This window comes from Poromitra crassiceps (genome assembly GCF_964638095.1).
Source record: "Poromitra crassiceps genome assembly, chromosome: 19".
NCBI classification, from domain to species: Eukaryota; Metazoa; Chordata; class Actinopteri; order Beryciformes; family Melamphaidae; genus Poromitra; species Poromitra crassiceps.
This window is the reverse complement of record NC_139646.1, coordinates 998,998-1,016,998: the sequence shown is the minus strand read 5'-3', so window position 1 is coordinate 1,016,998 and position 18,001 is coordinate 998,998. Positions and strand designations below refer to the sequence as shown.

The following is an 18,001-nucleotide window of genomic DNA, read 5'->3' as shown; positions in this document are numbered from 1 at the left end:
TTATTCGTCAGCAATCACATTATCTCTATACTCTTTCTCGGACCCCCACCCAGCTCCTTCCCTCCACACATCTCTCACATCCGGTTAAAATCCAATTTGAGTTTCAACAGCCAGTCCATAACTAAATCACCAAACATCCTCCGAGTGTGTATCTGTGTTCTCTCACTCCACAACTCCCCTTGAAGCGGTCACGGAGGCCCAAGCAGGTGTCATTAAGCCATGAATCAAGTTCACTTTAAAGGGACTCTCTGGATGTTGGCGCCGCGGCTGGTGTGTGTTAACCAGACAGATCACAAGTGACCTTGTGACCCCTGTGTGTGCGTGATCGCCGACCTTGAGACAGCAAATCCATTTCAGCTAATTGTCCCGGCGCTCCTGCGCATGAGAGTCATCTATAGTGTTTATCATGTTTACACAGTCATCTATAGTGTTTATCATGTTTACACAGTCATCTATAGTGTTTATCATGTTTACACAGCATGAGAGTCATCTATAGTGTTTATCATGTTTACACAGCATGAGAGTCATCTATAGTGTTTATCATGTTTACACAGCATGAGAGTCATCTATAGTGTTTATCATGTTTACACAGCGTCCTGCGCATGAGAGTCATCTATAGTGTTTATCATGTTTACACAGCGTTCCTCCTGCGCATGAGAGTCATCTATAGTGTTTATCATGTTTACACAGCGTTCCTCCTGCGCATGAGAGTCATCTATAGTGTTTATCATGTTTACACAGCGTTCCTCCTGCGCATGAGAGTCATCTATAGTGTTTATCATGTTTACACAGCGTCCTGCGCATGAGAGTCATCTATAGTGTTTATCATGTTTACACAGCGTTCCTCCTGCGCATGAGAGTCATCTATAGTGTTTATCATGTTTACACAGCATTCTCCTTTCAAATGTCATTATTTCCATCCAGACGCCTATCAGCTGCACTCAACCATAGTCTCCCGGTGTGCGTGTGCTTGAGTGTGTGTGTGTGTGTGTGTGTGTGTGTGTGTGTGTGTGTGTGTGTGTGTGTGTGTGTGTGTGTATGTATGTTTATCCCACTCTCCTCACCCATGTATGAGCCCTGCCTTGACCATCTAATCAATTTCATTCCATACACTCTGACCATGAAAATACCATCCCCCCTGCATGTGCACACACACACACACACACACACACACACACACACACACACACACACACACACACACACACACTCACACACACACACACACACACACACACACACACACACACACACACACACACACACACACACACACACACACACACACACACACAAGGTGTTCTCACATTACTCTGTGAGAGTCTTCCCTCGTCCCCTCCCCCCCCCACTAAGATAAACAGTGTGAAGGTGGTGGGGGATGTAGTGAAGGTGGTGGGTGATGTAGTGAAGGTGGTGGGGGATGTAGTGAAGGTGGTGGGGGATGTAGTGAAGGTGGTGGGGGATGTAGTGAAGGTGGTGGGTGATGTAGTGAAGGTGGTGGGGGATGTAGTGAAGGTGGTGGGGGATGTAGGGAAGGTGGTGGGGGATGTAGTGAAGGTGGTGGGGGATGTAGTGAAGGTGGTGGGGGATGTAGTGAAGGTGGTGGGGGATGTAGTGAAGGTAGTGGGGGATGTAGTGAAGGTGGTGGGGGATGTAGTGAAGGTGGTGGGGGATGTAGTGAAGGTGGTGGGGGATGTAGTGAAGGTGGTGGGGGATGTAGTGAAGGTGGTGGGGGATGTAGTGAAGGTGGTGGGGGATGTAGTGAAGGTGGTGGGGGATGTAGCGAAGGTAGTGGGGGATGTAGTGAAGGTGGTGGGGGATGTAGTGAAGGTAGTGGGGGATGTAGTGAAGGTGGTGGGGGATGTAGTGAAGGTAGTGGGGGATGTAGTGAAGGTGGTGGGGGATGTAGTGAAGGTGGCTATACTGGAATGTTTTGCAGAAGTCGGCAGTCACAGAGCGTTATGAATCTTTAATGTGAGATGTTAGCGTGTGCCAAGGAGAGGAAGTGTGCTGAAAATGTGATTATGGACTCATGGGGAGGAAACAGTTGGAGGGGCGAGAGACAGAGATATCAAGTGAGGAGCCGAGGGGAGGGGAGCATAAAGTCATTGTTTTGAAGGACAAAGGGAGGTAAAGAGGGATAACTTATTAGTTTTTTGCCGGACCCAGGAGGGTTGGCCTAGAAGAGACTCAGGGGCTTTACTTACTGAGTGACTCACTCAGGGGCGGAGCCACCCTATCAGCCCAGAGGGGGCGAAGCTTTTAAAAATTTGTATGCAAAAAATTTGCCTTTTTTTGCATGTTTGAATCTGTTTTAGCCATATTTAGTGGAATATCTCATTTTAAACACACCAATGTTATTGTCTATTGATTGAATTCCTCTCACACTCACACCACTGACTTTATTAAATAAAGTCATTTTAAGTCACAACTGTAAAATAGCTGATAGCCCCTATATCCGAAAACACAATTTGTCACTCATTGAGCCAAGTAATATTATGTCCAAGAAAGCCTACAGTGAAGCCACTTTACAGACAAGCTTGTTCTGAAGAAGAAAAAGAAAAACACAGGTTGCCAGCCAGGCAGGCCTCTTCAGATGTTTCAGCACCGAGGCAAGGCCTGGCCTGTAGTGATGCGCGGGTCAGGGTTTTTTAAGGCCCGCCCCAACCCAACCCGTCATTGGAGCCAGCCCGCCCCGCCCGGCCCGTTAAATTATCTGAAAATTCCCAACCCAGCAGCCCGCAACGGCCAATTTAATGTAATATGTCTCCGGACTCAGGAGGAGCACAGCGGAGCTTCCAAGGTGTGCAAAGTAGCTAATAACTCTGTCTCTCTCCCCCCTCTCTCTCTCTCACACACACACACACACACACACACAGACACTCACATGCTGCCGTGCGCGACAACAGTTGTAGCCTAGGCCTGCTCGGGATGAGTTGCGCTGCTGCTTTCATGTCGGTCTTTCTTCAATTAATCCATGGTCTTCAGATAGCGCGACCGACTACGCTTCCCCAAAGTGCGGATGGCGTGACCGCGCAGTGTTTCAAATGGAGGTAGCAGGTAGAGGTAGGCACTAGGCAGGCTACAGAAACAGTTCTTATTCTTCCCCATTTCTTTTAATTACCTCATGCGCTCTCAATTGGCCATGTTGCAGTAGTAGGCTACTAAACGTAGTGCAGCAGGTGCGCACACGGCTTGCAGATACGGCTAGACTCGCTGTCTGATTTCTTTTAATTACCTCATGCGCACTCAATTGTTCACAGCCTACTCACGTTGCAGTAAAGTTGACAAATAGATCACAGTCGAGTCCACAACAGAAAATCTGCGGTGGCATTATATGGACACTTCAAATAATAATTACAGCGAATAATCCTTCCAAAATGTTTGTTTTGAGAGCACATAGGCTACCTCATTGAAGCGTTTCTTTACTCCATGTAGGCTATAGAGAGTGCAGCAGGAGTCTTGTCTGATTGTGTGTACCTACGTGTGAGAGAGAGTTAACGTCTTTAAGGTTAATTACTCTGCGTGTTAGGGCTGTGCGATTAATCGATTTTGAATCGTAATCGAATTAATTAGTTAGGACGATGTTAAAAAAATGAAAATCGAAAAATCTTTTTTTTTTTTTTAAATTTAATTTTCACTTTAACACATTCACTGCCAACAACGTATGAACACGTTTTCAGAATCCAGCTGTTCCCTGCCAACAACGTGTTTACACGTTTTTGGCATCGATTTTTTTTTTTTGACGGTGGGTTGTGCATCTAAGCCTTTTACATCTCTTATATAATTATTGGAGCCACCGAACGTTTACAACCCATTCCACCGACCCACTAAGTGGCAACAGTGCTCTCCTGGCTAGAGAAAGGAAAGCATTTTTTTAACTTGTCAAGCCATTCTCAGCCCAGCCATTCTCCTTTTCGCGCTGATTGCTGGCGATGCGGGATTGCAAATTTACATAATAGATTCAGCCGATCTACTATGATCGGGTGATAGATTACAGGTGGAGGAACACACTTTGAAACACGCAGCATAAATATGACCAGAATCGCAAAAGCTTCTCTCAACCAAAACTCCAAACGAGCGAGTCCATCCCGACTTCCTCAAACAGCGGCCCAGACATGCAGGCACAGGAGAGCAGCAAAGCACTGACTGGTGACAAGCTTGTCCGCCCACGGAGGGCGGAGTTGAAGCAACTCGAGAGGGAGGGAGAGAGAGAGAGAGAGAGAGAGAGAGAGAGAGAGAGAGGGAGGGAGAGCGAGAGGGAGGGAGAGAGAGAGAGAGAGCGAGAGGGGGAGGGAGAGAGAGAGAGAGAGAGCCAAAAATGAATGGTTAAAGTGACCGTTCCATCCAATTTCACAAAAAGCCGTTTATCTCTGAATATTCTTTTTCACGCTAAAACCATGCTGTATTCAACTGCTAATGCTTACATAACTACTAACTCTACAAACTAACTCTTTTAGACAGAGAAAGTACACATTCTATTAGTACTTTTGAGATATTGTATGTTCACAAACTCCAAGCTGAAACGAATCCTCGGCTCTTATAAAATGAGCCATAATCCTCAAAAAACGGCTTGGCAGAAGCTACCTACAGCAAAAAAAAACGTCTGGCAGTCAATGTGTTAACTAGGGTAAGTACGTTACGCGGGGCGGCTCTCTCTCATGTACGCATGCTGCTACTTGTCCATTCTCCCAGCTGTAAAGTCTCTCTAGAGGCTGTGATACTGGCTACTAAAAACAGCAGCGCAATGGACTTATTTCAACACCTCCGACCAAAAAGCAGCTTGTTGCACTGCGGGCTGTAGCCTACAAGATAACGATTGCCACAACACACTCACGCGCGCACACGAACACAGACGTTATCACCGGACGATGAAACGTTGCCTTTACAGTTCACATAATAACAAAACAACACGTGAGGCCACCGAGTACTGATAGATTGGCTGTATTCATAGCTGTAAGTTAGCAGCCTCAGCTGACTCACCTGTCCCTGTGTGTCTGAATTTCCCCCTAACTGCTATCGCAGTTCCACGCATTCCTGTTGTGACTTTGTGTTATTCTAGTATACAGATATAACTCCGAGCACGGGTGGTCGCTTAGACACTAATATAATTATCTCACGGAGGAACACGCAAATCCACCAGTGTCAAGTTAGCAAGCAACAGCCAGGAAGTTAAGCATAGCAGCGGCAAGCTAAAACAGGAAGTTGAGTTGTTCTACCTTCAGAGTAAAAGCGTAAATTGTCAATTATGGAAAAAAGGGGGGAAAAGAGCTCTGCAGGGCAACAAATGTTTAGAGAAGTATAATAGTATAAGAAATCGAAATCGAAATCGAAAATCGAGTTTTGAGAGAAAAAATCGTCAATTTTAGTTTTAGGCAAAATCGCACAGCCCTACTGCGTGTTTCATTGCTCTAAATTATTTAATAATGTTGCTTTGTCACGTTCTGAGCCTGCCCCGCCCGCACCCGCGATATTTTCATAATTTGCCAACCCAGCCCGCCTGTGGGGCGGCCTAGCCCGCAGGACCCGGTGGGTTCTGGGTGACCCGCGCATCACTACTGCACAGACATCATCCTGCACAGCAGTGGCGGACTGCATAATCGGGCACGTCGGGCAAATGCCCGGTGGCCTGGCCTGGCCTGGCCTGCCAAAAAAAAAAAAACCTTTTTTTTTTTCTTTTTTTTTTGCAGGCCAGGCCAGGCCACTCACTGAACAGCAGGCCAGGCGCCGCGTACTGGTTTACTAGTGGTTTTATTACTTTATTCAGGTTTAAAGTGGGTGCATCTCATTGTAAAATTGGACTTGGCCCAAATTGGGCTTCAAACGGCCCAAATTGGGCTTCAAACGGCCCAAATCGGGCTTCAAACAGCCCAAATCGGGCTTCAAACAGCCCAAATCTGGCTTTAAACGACCCAAATCTGGCTTCAAACGACCCAAATTGAGCTTCAAACGCCCCAAATTTTTCCCCGCCGCCCTTCGGACGCCGGCACGCGCGTCGGCCCATATCGGACTGGCCTGCTTGGTATCTAATGCCCGGCCTGAATTATGATCCCAGTCCGCCCCTGCTGCACAGTGAAGCTCAGACATCCAACTAAAGGAAGAAGAAGAAAAACTGATTTTTGACTAAGCAAAATAGCCTTAGTTTCTGTTTTTGCTTTTATCTCTCTCTGTATGTCTGTATGTCTGTCTGTCTGTCTGTCTCTCTGTCTGTCTGTCAGTCTGTCTGTCTGTCTGTCTGTCTATCTGTCTCTCTCTCTCAGTGTCTGTCTCTCTCTCTGTCTCAGTTTTGATACACTGTGTGTGTGTGTGTGTGTGTGTGTGTGTGTGTGTGTGTGTGTGTGTGTGTGTGTGTGTGTGTGTGTGTGTGTGTGTGTGTGTGTGTGTGAGCAGATTCATATTTAGCTAGACTGTGAAGGTTGCTGCAGCTCTGCTAGCTGTCACCTGTTCCATTGCAGCAGAGATTGAAACAAATGAGTGTATAATGCTGCTCTATACCAACCTTAATCGGTCGCCATGAATCCGATGCTGCTACTTAATGCTCCATCTGTCTTTCAAAGTATTTCTAACTGCCCCTGGATTATAATCTAACTGCCCCTGGATTATAATCTCACTGCCCCTGGATTATAATCTAACTGCCCCTGGATTATAATCTCAATGTCCCTGGATTATAATCTCACTGCCCCTGGATTATAATCTCACCCCCCCTGGATTATAATCTAACTGCCCCTGGATTATAATCTAACTACCCCTGGATTATAATCTCAGTGGCCCTGGATTATAATCTCACTGCCCCTAGGCATGGGTCGATTTCCGGTTTTACCGGTTCGGTTCGGTGTACGAGCCCAAACCGGTTTGATCACGTGTGAACCGAAAAAACCTAAAAAAATAAAAATAAAAAAATTAAAAATTGCCAGTCCATTCTGATTGCACTATTGTTCGTATTAGCCTCTTCTCAAGTTGCACTAGTATGCAAAAGTCTTATTTTGTTTATTATGTTGATGTTTGAAGAAAAGTTAAGCTGAATAGTTATGAGAAATAAATACAGGGTGTGTTTGTTACACAGGTGTCCTGCTTCTTTTTATTCAGTATCATTGCTGGTTGACAATACCAGCTTAGAGGTGTATTATCGCTATCAGGTGGACTGAAGTTGCACTACAGACAGTTATGGGCCACACTCGGGAGCCCTGCTTGAAAAAAATAATAATAATTACAAAAAAAATCGGTATACCGGTTCGATCCGGTTTAGACGGCAATATCGAACTGGTTTTAAAATTTTCAAACCGACCCAGCCCTAACTGCCCCTGGATTATAATGCTACCCCCAATCATGCCTGCTCAGATGCTGTAGCCAGGACTGTATGATGAGAAATGTTGCACTTTAAGTTTGGTCAGTCACTGGTAACTGGTATGTTCTCCCTTCTTCAGCCCTATAGCTGTTTCCTCTATATGCATGGCTGCAATCTGTCTCTATTAATCTGTTGATTATTTTATCAATTAATTGACTAGTTGTTTGGTCTATTTTGGTCAGAAAATTGTGAAAAATCAAGATCACGTTTTCCCCAAAGCCCAAGATGACGTTCTCAATGTCTTGTACACAACACAAGATATTCAATTTACTGTCATAGATGAGTAAGAAAACCAGAAAATATTCACATTCAAGAAACTGGTAGGGCAGAATTTTAGTATTTTTGTCTTAAATATTAGTGCAAACGATTAATTGATGATATAAATAGAATGGTTGGCTAATTGATTAATCAACTAAACATTGCAGGTCTATCTATATGACAGACAGAGTTTCTCAGTATCACAACAAGTAGTATCCAACGCTACTGTATGTTTTATTTGAGTGGGTTTTTTCATTTGTTTTGGCAGTCTAAACAGACAAACATTAATGAGGCGCTCTTCACCCTGCAAAACAAAAAGTCTTCAACTCATCTCTCTTCCTCTCTCTCCCTCTCCTGTGTCTCAGCTTTGATATCTGCTGGCTGCTGCACCAACAACTGTAGAAATGTCAAGCTATGGGACAGGTAAGAATACCTCTCCACCTTCTTTCCTTTCCATAAGCCTCTTCTGTGCTAATTATACTATTTGAAAGAATAAGAATAGCCTATGGAAGGTCATTATCTGTTCTTTCAACAATGGCTCCTAATCCTCTAATGAGATCCTATGATTCTACCTTACCATACTGTCTGCTACTTTTAGCTAGAGCCACACCTAGTCTCAAAAAACCTTTTACATTTACAACTGTAGACCAAGTTTCAGCCGAATTCCACTGACGGAAATGCCATGCATTGCACAGTGTAAATGGCACAGTTGTACATGTAGGTAGGTCCATTTTAGCTGAAAAACGTGGTCCATATTAGCGTAGCTGGTTAAGATAAAATGGTCCAGTGTTTAAAATGACTTTTTCCACAAATTATTTTTATATGAAAGAGCATGTCAAAACATTGTTCATAAACATTTTGATTTGTAGGTAAGGTTAGCTAATTGTTTTATCCTGATGAGTGAAATTTGCTATGCCATGCTCTCTTTTAAGCTGATTTCTCTGACACCCTGCATGTAACACTCTACCCTGCCCACTTTAGCAACCTCAGACCAATCAAAACTTTTATTAGATGTCAAGTAGTGTTGCAGCAACAACATAAGATCAGTTATTGTTATTGGCTGTAAAAATGTAAAGGGCTATGATCAGGGCGGGAATTTCGTCATTTTTCGCCATTTTTTTAGGGCACAAGGCCACATGCCAGGGCACAAAGGCAATTGCACTATTGACATCATGAAGAGCGATTTTTCTGAAATGTTTGTTAGAATGATCCAATCCATCATTTGCATAGGGCAGGCTACATTCAACTGAGACCACTGGTGCTTTTAAAGCAACTGACAGTAGCAGGCTGGTAGCAGGGCACTGCCAAGGTGGCCTTAGGGATCTCAGGGCATCACGGCCAGAGGGAGGGGCAACGGAGGCCATGGCCTCCATGACCTCCATGTAATTCCCACCCTAGCTATGATGCTCCAACCTTTTTTTGTTTTGTTTTGTTGTTGTTGTTGTTGTTGTTTTTTGCTCCACCCTTATCTGGTCCATTTTAGCTGACTCCACCCGACATTTTGTCAACAGTAGTGAAATCAACTGTGCAACACATACAGTAAGTAGCATTTGTCAATACTTGAATAAGTAGCATTTTTTTTTTTTTTTTTTTAAGGATGGGGTCCAGGTGTAGCCTGAAAAGGTGTGTTTTTAGTCTCCGCTGAAAGATGGGTGCCATTGCGGCGCCAGAGATTAGAGAAGTTGCTGCTGCGATGAGCGACTTTTGAGCCCACGTAGCGTAGTCTTCAAGGGTGCAGGAGCAAAGGGAGAGATGTGAGGTCTGGAACCTGACTATATATTGCAGATATGGAAGACCAGTCCGGTGTACTGCCCTGTAGGCGAGTACCAACGTCTTGAATTTGATGTGTGCTGAGATGGGAAGCCAGTGAAGGCTATGGCTGTCAGTTATATCATGTGATTATTGCACCATTTTGTCGCCATTTTCGAAATCCAATCCAAGTAAAATGTTTGTAGTGTCCCCCCCCCCCCCCCCCCCCCCCCCCCCCCCACACACACACACACACACACACACACTCCCACGAAGCTTTGAATATATTCGAATACTTGTCGTTGAAGCTTCAAAGCCCAAACATGGTATTCGGGAGGGGGCTGGGGCTACCGTGTACGAAACGCACATACCCTGAACCGGCACGCAGGTTAAAGGCGTGAAGTAGGTTGGCGCGCGTGCACATTAATGTCGTAAAACTTGTATGGAATAACCTAATATTACAGCACGATGGCTCTAAAGGAATCTCAGTCAGCATCATTGCAACAACAACCACCCTGTTTTTACACATAATGTAGCCTACAAAACCTCTCATTTGATATGATCTGACATCTACACCTAGGCTACTGCAGCAAATACTGACATGCTCACAATTTAATTGCCCAATATTACAGAGTGATTCACTTACTTTGTTTTCCTTCTTGTGTGGCACTTAGCAGTGCAGCTGTTCAGAGCCCGGCATGTCCTCAGTAACTTTGGTAACTAACATTAGCCTGGCGTGGTGTCCTCAGTAACGCTGGTAACTAACATTAGCCTGGCGTGGTGTCCTCAGTAACGCTGGTAACTAACATTAGCCTGGCGTGGTGTCCTCAGTAACGCTGGTAACTAACATTAGCCTGGCGTGGTGTCCTCAGTAACGCTGGTAACTAACATTAGCCTGGCGTGGTGTCCTCAGTAACTTTGGTAACTAACATTAGCCTGGCGTGGTGTCCTCAGTAACGCTGGTAACTAACATTAGCCTGGCGTGGTGTCCTCAGTAACGCTGGTAACTAACGCCTGGCGTGGTGTCCTCAGTAACGCTGGTAACTAACATCAGCCTGGCGTGGTGTCCTCAGTAACTTTGGTAACTAACATTAGCCTGGCGTGGTGTCCTCAGTAACGCTGGTAACTAACATTAGCCTGGCGTGGTGTCCTCAGTAACGCTGGTAACTAACATCAGCCTGGCGTGGTGTCCTCAGTAACGCTGGTAACTAACATCAGCCTGGCGTGGTGTCCTCAGTAACGCTGGTAACTAACATCAGCCTGGCGTGGTGTCCTCAGTAACGCTGGTAACTAACATCAGCCTGGCGTGGTGTCCTTCACTTTAGTTTCCTGAAATTATTATTTATTATCTGCTGGCGGGCATTCTGCTGCTTGCTGCTATGTGTCAAGTCACAGACGTGAAGTGGATTTGGAAGATCCGGTCCGTGAGGAATTTCACAATAAAAGCACTCCTCAATGAATAGGCTATATATTTTCATAGTCTCTTTTAACACATTCCCATATTTATAAAAACGTTTATACTATGTTTTTGTTTTTAATTTAAAATTTTAAAGTTATCGCCAAGTGAAAATCCAGGGGGGCTGAAGGGGGCTGCGTCAGAAGCTGCCACCAGGGGGGGCTGCAGCCCCGGCAGCTCCCCACTTCCCGCCCAGTGTTTGGGATGATTTGTATTGAAGATTGACTCAGTGTACTAACTGATGTATAAAGGCTCACATTTTAGTTGTGTTTTCTAGTTGATCATTAGGTGATCAACAGAAGCTCCTGAAGCCTGATGAAATCCAGTGACTTTAGATTTTGCTTTTGCAACTTTTCCCCAGTTCAATCCGGTGTCATTGGAGGCTCAGCGCCTACAGTACCTGCATATGAGTCGGTGCAGTGCATTGTCTCCAGATGAGAGATGTGTTTGCATGCTTGGTCACAGTGGGTTTATTACAGGAGGACTACAGAGTTAGAGGTGACCCTCTCCTGTCCCCGTCTACCATCCTCCATCTTTAATCAGGCCCCACTGGGAGGGGGAGATGGCTCTGTTAATATTTAATGACTGCAAGACAAAACCTACCTTCCCCTAGAGCAGGGCTATTCAACTCTATTGTTCAGGGGGCCACATTGTCAGAAAGCTAAGGGCCCGGGGGCCCTCAGCTATAATTCTCATTAAGTATGTTTTGAAGTGCCTCTGCACGTTCTATTCTTTTGCCATGGAGGTGCAGAGTTGCAGAGCAAACACATTGGCTTGCCCTCAGCAGTTTCAATGTACACCTATTTCTCAGTCCAGTAGTCGCTGTTGAATTGACGATTTTCAGCATCAACTTGTCTTTTCGTCAGCATTGATTGTGCTATCTGTTATCAAAATTCAATACAGTATTATATAGTATACTATAAACAAATTACCACTGGGTTTCTATTTTAGTGAGCTAGTTTTAGAGTTGTGCAATCTTGACCATATTCAGATCGTCCTATCGCCACCCTTTGAAATCGCCGATGCCCGATGCCACCCCCCCCAACACCCCCACTGCCCTTCAGACTTGTCGGTGAATAAATGCTACTACTGTATATTTAAACATGTTTCTGATGTCCACAATGGGCCTTATTAATCAAATCTTTAATTACAAACCTGTTTGCCATCACTTAATAATAATAATAATAATAATACATTTATTTTATATAGCGCTTTTCAAGAACTCAAAGTCGCTTTACAGAATACATGGGTCAAACATAAAACATAACAGAGACAGACATAAAACACAGACAAACAACAAAAGGAAAGGAAGGGGGGGGGGTTGGCCATAGCAACCAGAGAGCAGCGGCAGCCAAACGTGGCAGCGTTCACTCAACCGGAGCAGGGCCAACCTCCGAACATAAAACACAACAGAGACAGACATACACAAACACACATAAAACTTCTCCTTTGATCTGCATCTCATCTCATCTCTTTCCTTTTTTCCTCTCTCATTCTCCACACGCTGCCTGGCCTGCTCACCAAAACTTTACTCTGCGTTCACTCAGCTTCATAAGAGTAACGTTATGGTCTTATGGATATGATTAAAGATAAGATACTAGAATGTAAACTGAACATGATGCTGTCTGTGATATTGTCGCACTAAGCACAGACGCACGGACGCAAGGACTTTTAAACTTTTAAAAGGGAGCCGAAAACAGCTAATATAGGCTATCTATCTGTTTAGGAGTGGGCGGCTGTCATATAGCCTATAGGCAATAGAGAAGGAGCCAGCACTCAGAAAGTCCTTTTGAGGGTTTTTATTCCTGTTGCACCACAACGTACGCGTTTCAGCGATAGCCTTCGTCAGCGCTATTGCTTCAAGAAACTCTTGTGCCGTGCACCTAAGACTTTAAATTATCCGGTGAGTGTGCGGGCTGATAGCTCTCCAGCTATATATCTGCTTCGATATAGCCTATAGGCAAATGAGACTAACCAACACATAAATAGTCACCCCGAGTCACTCCGGACAAACTGGACCGTTTAACGTCGAAATTTCTTTGAACAGCCGCGCTCTCGTTTAGTGTAGACGAACGCACCCATTATCACTCCCAACTCGTCAAATTAACATTTGAGAATAATGTCAGGTGGTCTGCTCATTTATGCTCCGTCACAAGACAGAGCGAGATGGAGTTAGTGCCAAAGAAAAATGTGACTTTGCCTATTTGGGAGTATTTCCTTGGATCTGGTAACAATGCAGAGTGAAGTGAGGTCCCGTGGCCGACCGTCCCTGGGCTCCCCTCTGCTGCAGACAGACGCAGGCTGGAACAACAGCATCTGTCACTGATAAGTAACACAATAGCCTGCAGTGATGAACATCTTACTCCCCGAAGCTGCAGCTAGCTGTCACACTTTGTTTTTCTATGTATTGATTCATATTGTCTAGATATTAAAGTATCTTTCTTTTTAATCAATCCATCATCCATCTATGTATGTACTGTATGTAGAGAAAAACATGAGAAAAACGTTATTGATCCCCGAGGGGAGATTGGGTAATGCTACAGTTGCTCACACTCATGTAGGGGAAAGATAAACATAGAGTCATTCTAAGAATAGAAGTTAGGTAGATACAATAAAGTGTCCACAATATGTACCTTGCCCTACAATCCTTATCAAAAGTACCCTTGAGTAAGAAGTGAGAATATGTGAGGTACATAATATGACGTTTTAAAATACATACTACAGCATGCGCTGGGACGCGTCATCAGTGATGTTAACTGGGGTCGTAAGGTGTTTCGGGTCTGTCGAACATCATACACCCTCGCCCAGTAGACCCAGCCGAGGCCGATTAAGACCCCGACCCGCGTCCCAGAAGCAGCCGCTCACGGATCAGCCTTCCTACTCTGTCTGCAACGTTGCCCGCGGAAGGGTTGATCATGCCCAATCCGCTGCAATAGAGTTAGTGCTACACCGCAGTATTGTAAGACCCTACGGTGCATGGAGGGTCTAAGGCCCTGTGTGGATGAATCCAGGCCGCGCACCTCCTTCGTCTCACCAGACCCTCCCGGGGTAAAAAGGCAATCCTACCATGGGCAGAGAGGATGCCTCAAGAAGGCCTGTGCGCTGCACGTCATTCGCCTGCGCCGAGCACCTCGCTCTAGCCTGAAGGACCCCAGGCCGCGCCGATCTTTGCACAGATTTACAGGAGGCTAATCCGTAGCATATATACAGCAGTGTGAGTAATAATCAAGTAATAGTCAGATTAATTAAGTGTAAGGTGCATTAGGTTCCAGTTAGTAAAATGAACATTATGTAACAGTGTGGGTTATTTGATCAATTCAATTCAATCCAAACAGGCTTCATTGCCATGAGAAACATATGTATACATTACCAAAGCAAGTGTAAAATGAGAAGAAAATGTGCGCAGAGTTAAAGATATAGGAGAATAAAGAAGTGTGTAACATCGCACTCAAACATAATACACATAAGGGTAGCTAAGTTCTCTCTCTCTCTCTCTCTCTCTCTCTCTATATATATATACTGTATATATATATCAGCGTCTCTTTTTAATCACAAACTTGTCTTAAATTGGATGCTGTTTTCATGGTCCCCTAGTCTTTCGACAATAATCGTACTATTCATACACTCCAAGGTGAGCAAATTGAAATGGTTAATTCTTATTAATATCTTGGCATTTGGCTGGACACTACGCTTTCTTTTCAGGCCCATGTAGAACACCTTACCAGGAAGCTGAGGAAACAAATTCTATACAGGAATAAGTCTTGCTTTTCATTGATTGATTGATTGATTATAGTGATTCTACACTATAAAGTCCATTATGGCGATGTCGTGTACATGCAAGCCTCACCCACCATGTTGAAGCCGCAAATACAATAGCTTTATTGTAGCTACATCTTCTTGTAATGTGTAAGGCGGTTACTAAGCCTAGCCTTGCCTTACTCACTCACTTGCACTAGCACTTTGAACTGCTGCTGCCTAAGGGCCTGTGTCCACCTAGCGTCTTTTCATCAGCTCCGGCGTCTATTTTCAATTGTTTCCAATGGGGGGAGAGCGTATGCGAGCGCACACAGATGTCTAGAGAAAGTGCGCTGCGTCCAGCGTCTATTTCCAGCGTTTTTGTGCGCCCGACTCCCAGCGCTTCCAGCTGAAATTATTTTAACTTTTCAGAAAGACGCTGGTGTTGGCAGCTCCTTTTCTGGCAACTAATCATATGAAAAAACTATCGCAACAGAGACAGAAAGGCTCAATTGTGGGAGCAGATTGGCTAGACACTTAATATTTCTGGTGAGTGTTGAGCTAAATCACTGTATGTGTGTTGTTTGCTAATGTTAGCTGTCAGCTATCAAGCTACTACCGCACTGAGCTAACGTTAGTTTCAGACTGCTTCCTTGTTATATTGTGCGCCGAGATCAGCGTTCCCCAGCGCACTCCCAGCGTTTAACGTCGGGAAAAAGACGCTAGGTGGACACAGGCCCTTACTCATTGATGTGCTGCTACTTTTTTTTTTTTTTTACCTCAGCTAGGCCCTGTCTGGGTTACCTGCACTTGCACTGATACCTCGAACTGCCATCCTGATTTTTATTGTTTTATGTGTCTTACATTGCGTACTTGTTTATGTCTTATTTTAGGTTATCATGTGTTTTATCTTGTGATTTTATGTCTCCCTGGTGATTTACTGTATGTCTGCCTTTATATGTTTTGCTGCAAATCAAATCGCCCTTCTGGGACAAACAAATAAATGAACTTGAACTTGAACTTGATGTGGTATATCATAGTGCTCTGCGTTTTGTAACAGGTGATGATGCAGTATATCATAGTGCTCTGCGTTTTGTAACAGGTGATGATGCAGTATATCATTGTGCTCTGCGTTTTGTAACAGGTGATGATGCAGTATATCATAGTGCTGTGTGTTTTGTAACAGGTGATGATGCAGTATATCATTGTGCTCTGCGTTTTGTAACAGGTGATGATGCAGTGTATCGTAGTGCTCTGCGTTTTGTAACAGGTGATGATGCAGTATATCATTGTGCTCTGCGTTTTGTAACAGGTGATGATGCAGTATATCATAGTGCTGTGTGTTTTGTAACAGGTGATGATGCAGTATATCATTGTGCTCTGCGTTTTGTAACAGGTGATGATGCAGTATATCATAGTGCTGTGTGTTTTGTAACAGGTGATGATGCAGTATATCATAGTGCTGTGTGTTTTGTAACGGGTGATGATGCAGTATATCATTGTGCTCTGCGTTTTGTAACAGGTGATGATGCAGTATATCATAGTGCTGTGTGTTTTGTAACAGGTGATGATGCAGTATATCATTGTGCTCTGCGTTTTGTAACAGGTGATGATGCAGTATATCGTAGTGCTCTGCGTTTTGTAACAGGTGATGATGCAGTATATCGTAGTGCTGTGTGTTTTGTAACGGGTGATGATGCAGTATATCATAGTGCTGTGTGTTTTGTAACAGGTGATGATGCAGTATATCGTAGTGCTGTGTGTTTTGTAACAGGTGATGATGCAGTATATCGTAGTGCTGTGTGTTTTGTAACAGGTGATGATGCAGTATATCGTAGTGCTCTGCGTTTTGTAACGGGTGATGATGCAGTATATCGTAGTGTTCTGCGTTTTGTAACGGGTGATGGCTTTCTTACACACCGCTGTACTTTAAGGTGGGCTGGCCCTCTCTGGCGGTTTGAGAGCAACACTGTTTCTTATCTATATAAAAGGGAGTAATACAAACTTCTGTCCTCACTTCTAAGTGTCAATGGTACATTCTGTGTGTGAATAGTGAATTGGGAAAGACCGCTTTTTCCTTTAGGTTCTGGACAATTGGATCAGGCTCCAGGACTCCCTAAAACTTGTGACTGGTCTCTATAGAGTCATTTCGGAGTACTTCTTGAAGATGCATTACATACAGAGGGATTGCTCTTGTTTTTCTTAATGTGCTTTTTATCATGTTATCTTGTTATTTATTTGTACTGTTCAGTGTTTCCCACAGGATTTTGAGAATTTGTGGTGGGGGACCGCAGACCCCCTAGGGGGGTGCGGGAGCATGCCCCCCCTTGAGATTTTTTTAAACATTTTAAAGTAAAATGCATGAATTTGGTGTACTTTGAGAAAGCTTAAGAGCAAAATTAAAAGGCTAGATCTATGAAGAACATGTCATCATTACTGTGCTGTGGGTTTACAATGACAAACTAAATTTCTCCCTATAGGTCAGGGATACTCAACTTGCTTTGCCACTTTCGTGAAATGATAGAAGGCGAGGGGTTAATAAACAAACAATATACATTTTTCTGTAGCGGATTGTAGGTTTTTGGGGTGTCAGCCGGAGTTTAGGCTGACAGTGTTGTGCACACCGGATAGTTAGGTTAAGTTAGTTAGGTTAAGTACATACATAAGTGCCTGGGTAGCGAGCAGATGGCGGTATTTGACAATTTAGCAGCTAAATCATAGATTATTGAAAGATATTCCATATTCCAGACTGAAATGCTATAACAGAAGTATTGGCCAGAATGACATGAACATTTATTGGACACTTATTCAGCAGATATCTTGCATGTTGCGTTCAGGTGCACTGTAAAAATAATAATTTTCTTTTCTTTTTTTTCTTCTTTTTTTTTTGGTCAACATCTTATTGTGGCGGTCAAAATATTATTGTGGCGGCCCGCCACAAATTCCTTTATGTATGGGAAACACTGCTGTTCAATGTTCATTGACATAAATATTTGCTTTTGAGAGATGAGGATTTTGAGCAAGTTACGGGCTTTTGCAAGTAATCCATTATGTGGTGCTGTTTGTGTAAATTGTTTTGAGAAATGCACTTACTGTTTTGCAGATGATTCGAGAAATGTACCAGAGTGACTGAGAAAAACTGTAAAATAACCCGAATACAGGAGACTAGAGTATCGTCTGTATCCTAACATTTATTCTCCTTGTTCTTCATCCTGCACAGCTTTGATGCCTCTTCTTGACCCCAACTTGGCCAGCCAGGCTCCTCGACGGGAGGGGAGGGGAGGAGGGGGGTTATAGAGGCACTGCCCTCCTGCGTCTCTGGCCATGATAGAGACGAGCGCCCCCCCGGGCACCCCCACCACCACCTCCACGGCACCGGATGGTCTGTCCATGTTCTCCATCCATCTCCACGGCCCTGAAACAGCCTGCCTCCATGTTTTCATCTCTACATACCCAAG

General features: G+C 44.3%; 1 protein-coding gene across 1 annotated transcript in view; it reads left to right on the top strand.

Annotated features, from left to right (window-relative positions):
* The window catches only part of ccdc85al (coiled-coil domain containing 85A, like), a gene marked incomplete at both ends in the record, with an annotated part of 44,326 nt that extends 36,296 nt beyond the window's left edge, over positions 1 to 8,030 (top strand). Inside the window, one exon of the mRNA XM_083655447.1 lies at positions 7,969 to 8,030. Coding sequence (XP_083511573.1) covers positions 7,969 to 8,030 — 62 coding nt within the window. The remainder of the gene's footprint in view (positions 1 to 7,968) is intronic.
* Positions 8,031 to 18,001: the final 9,971 nt, after the last annotated feature.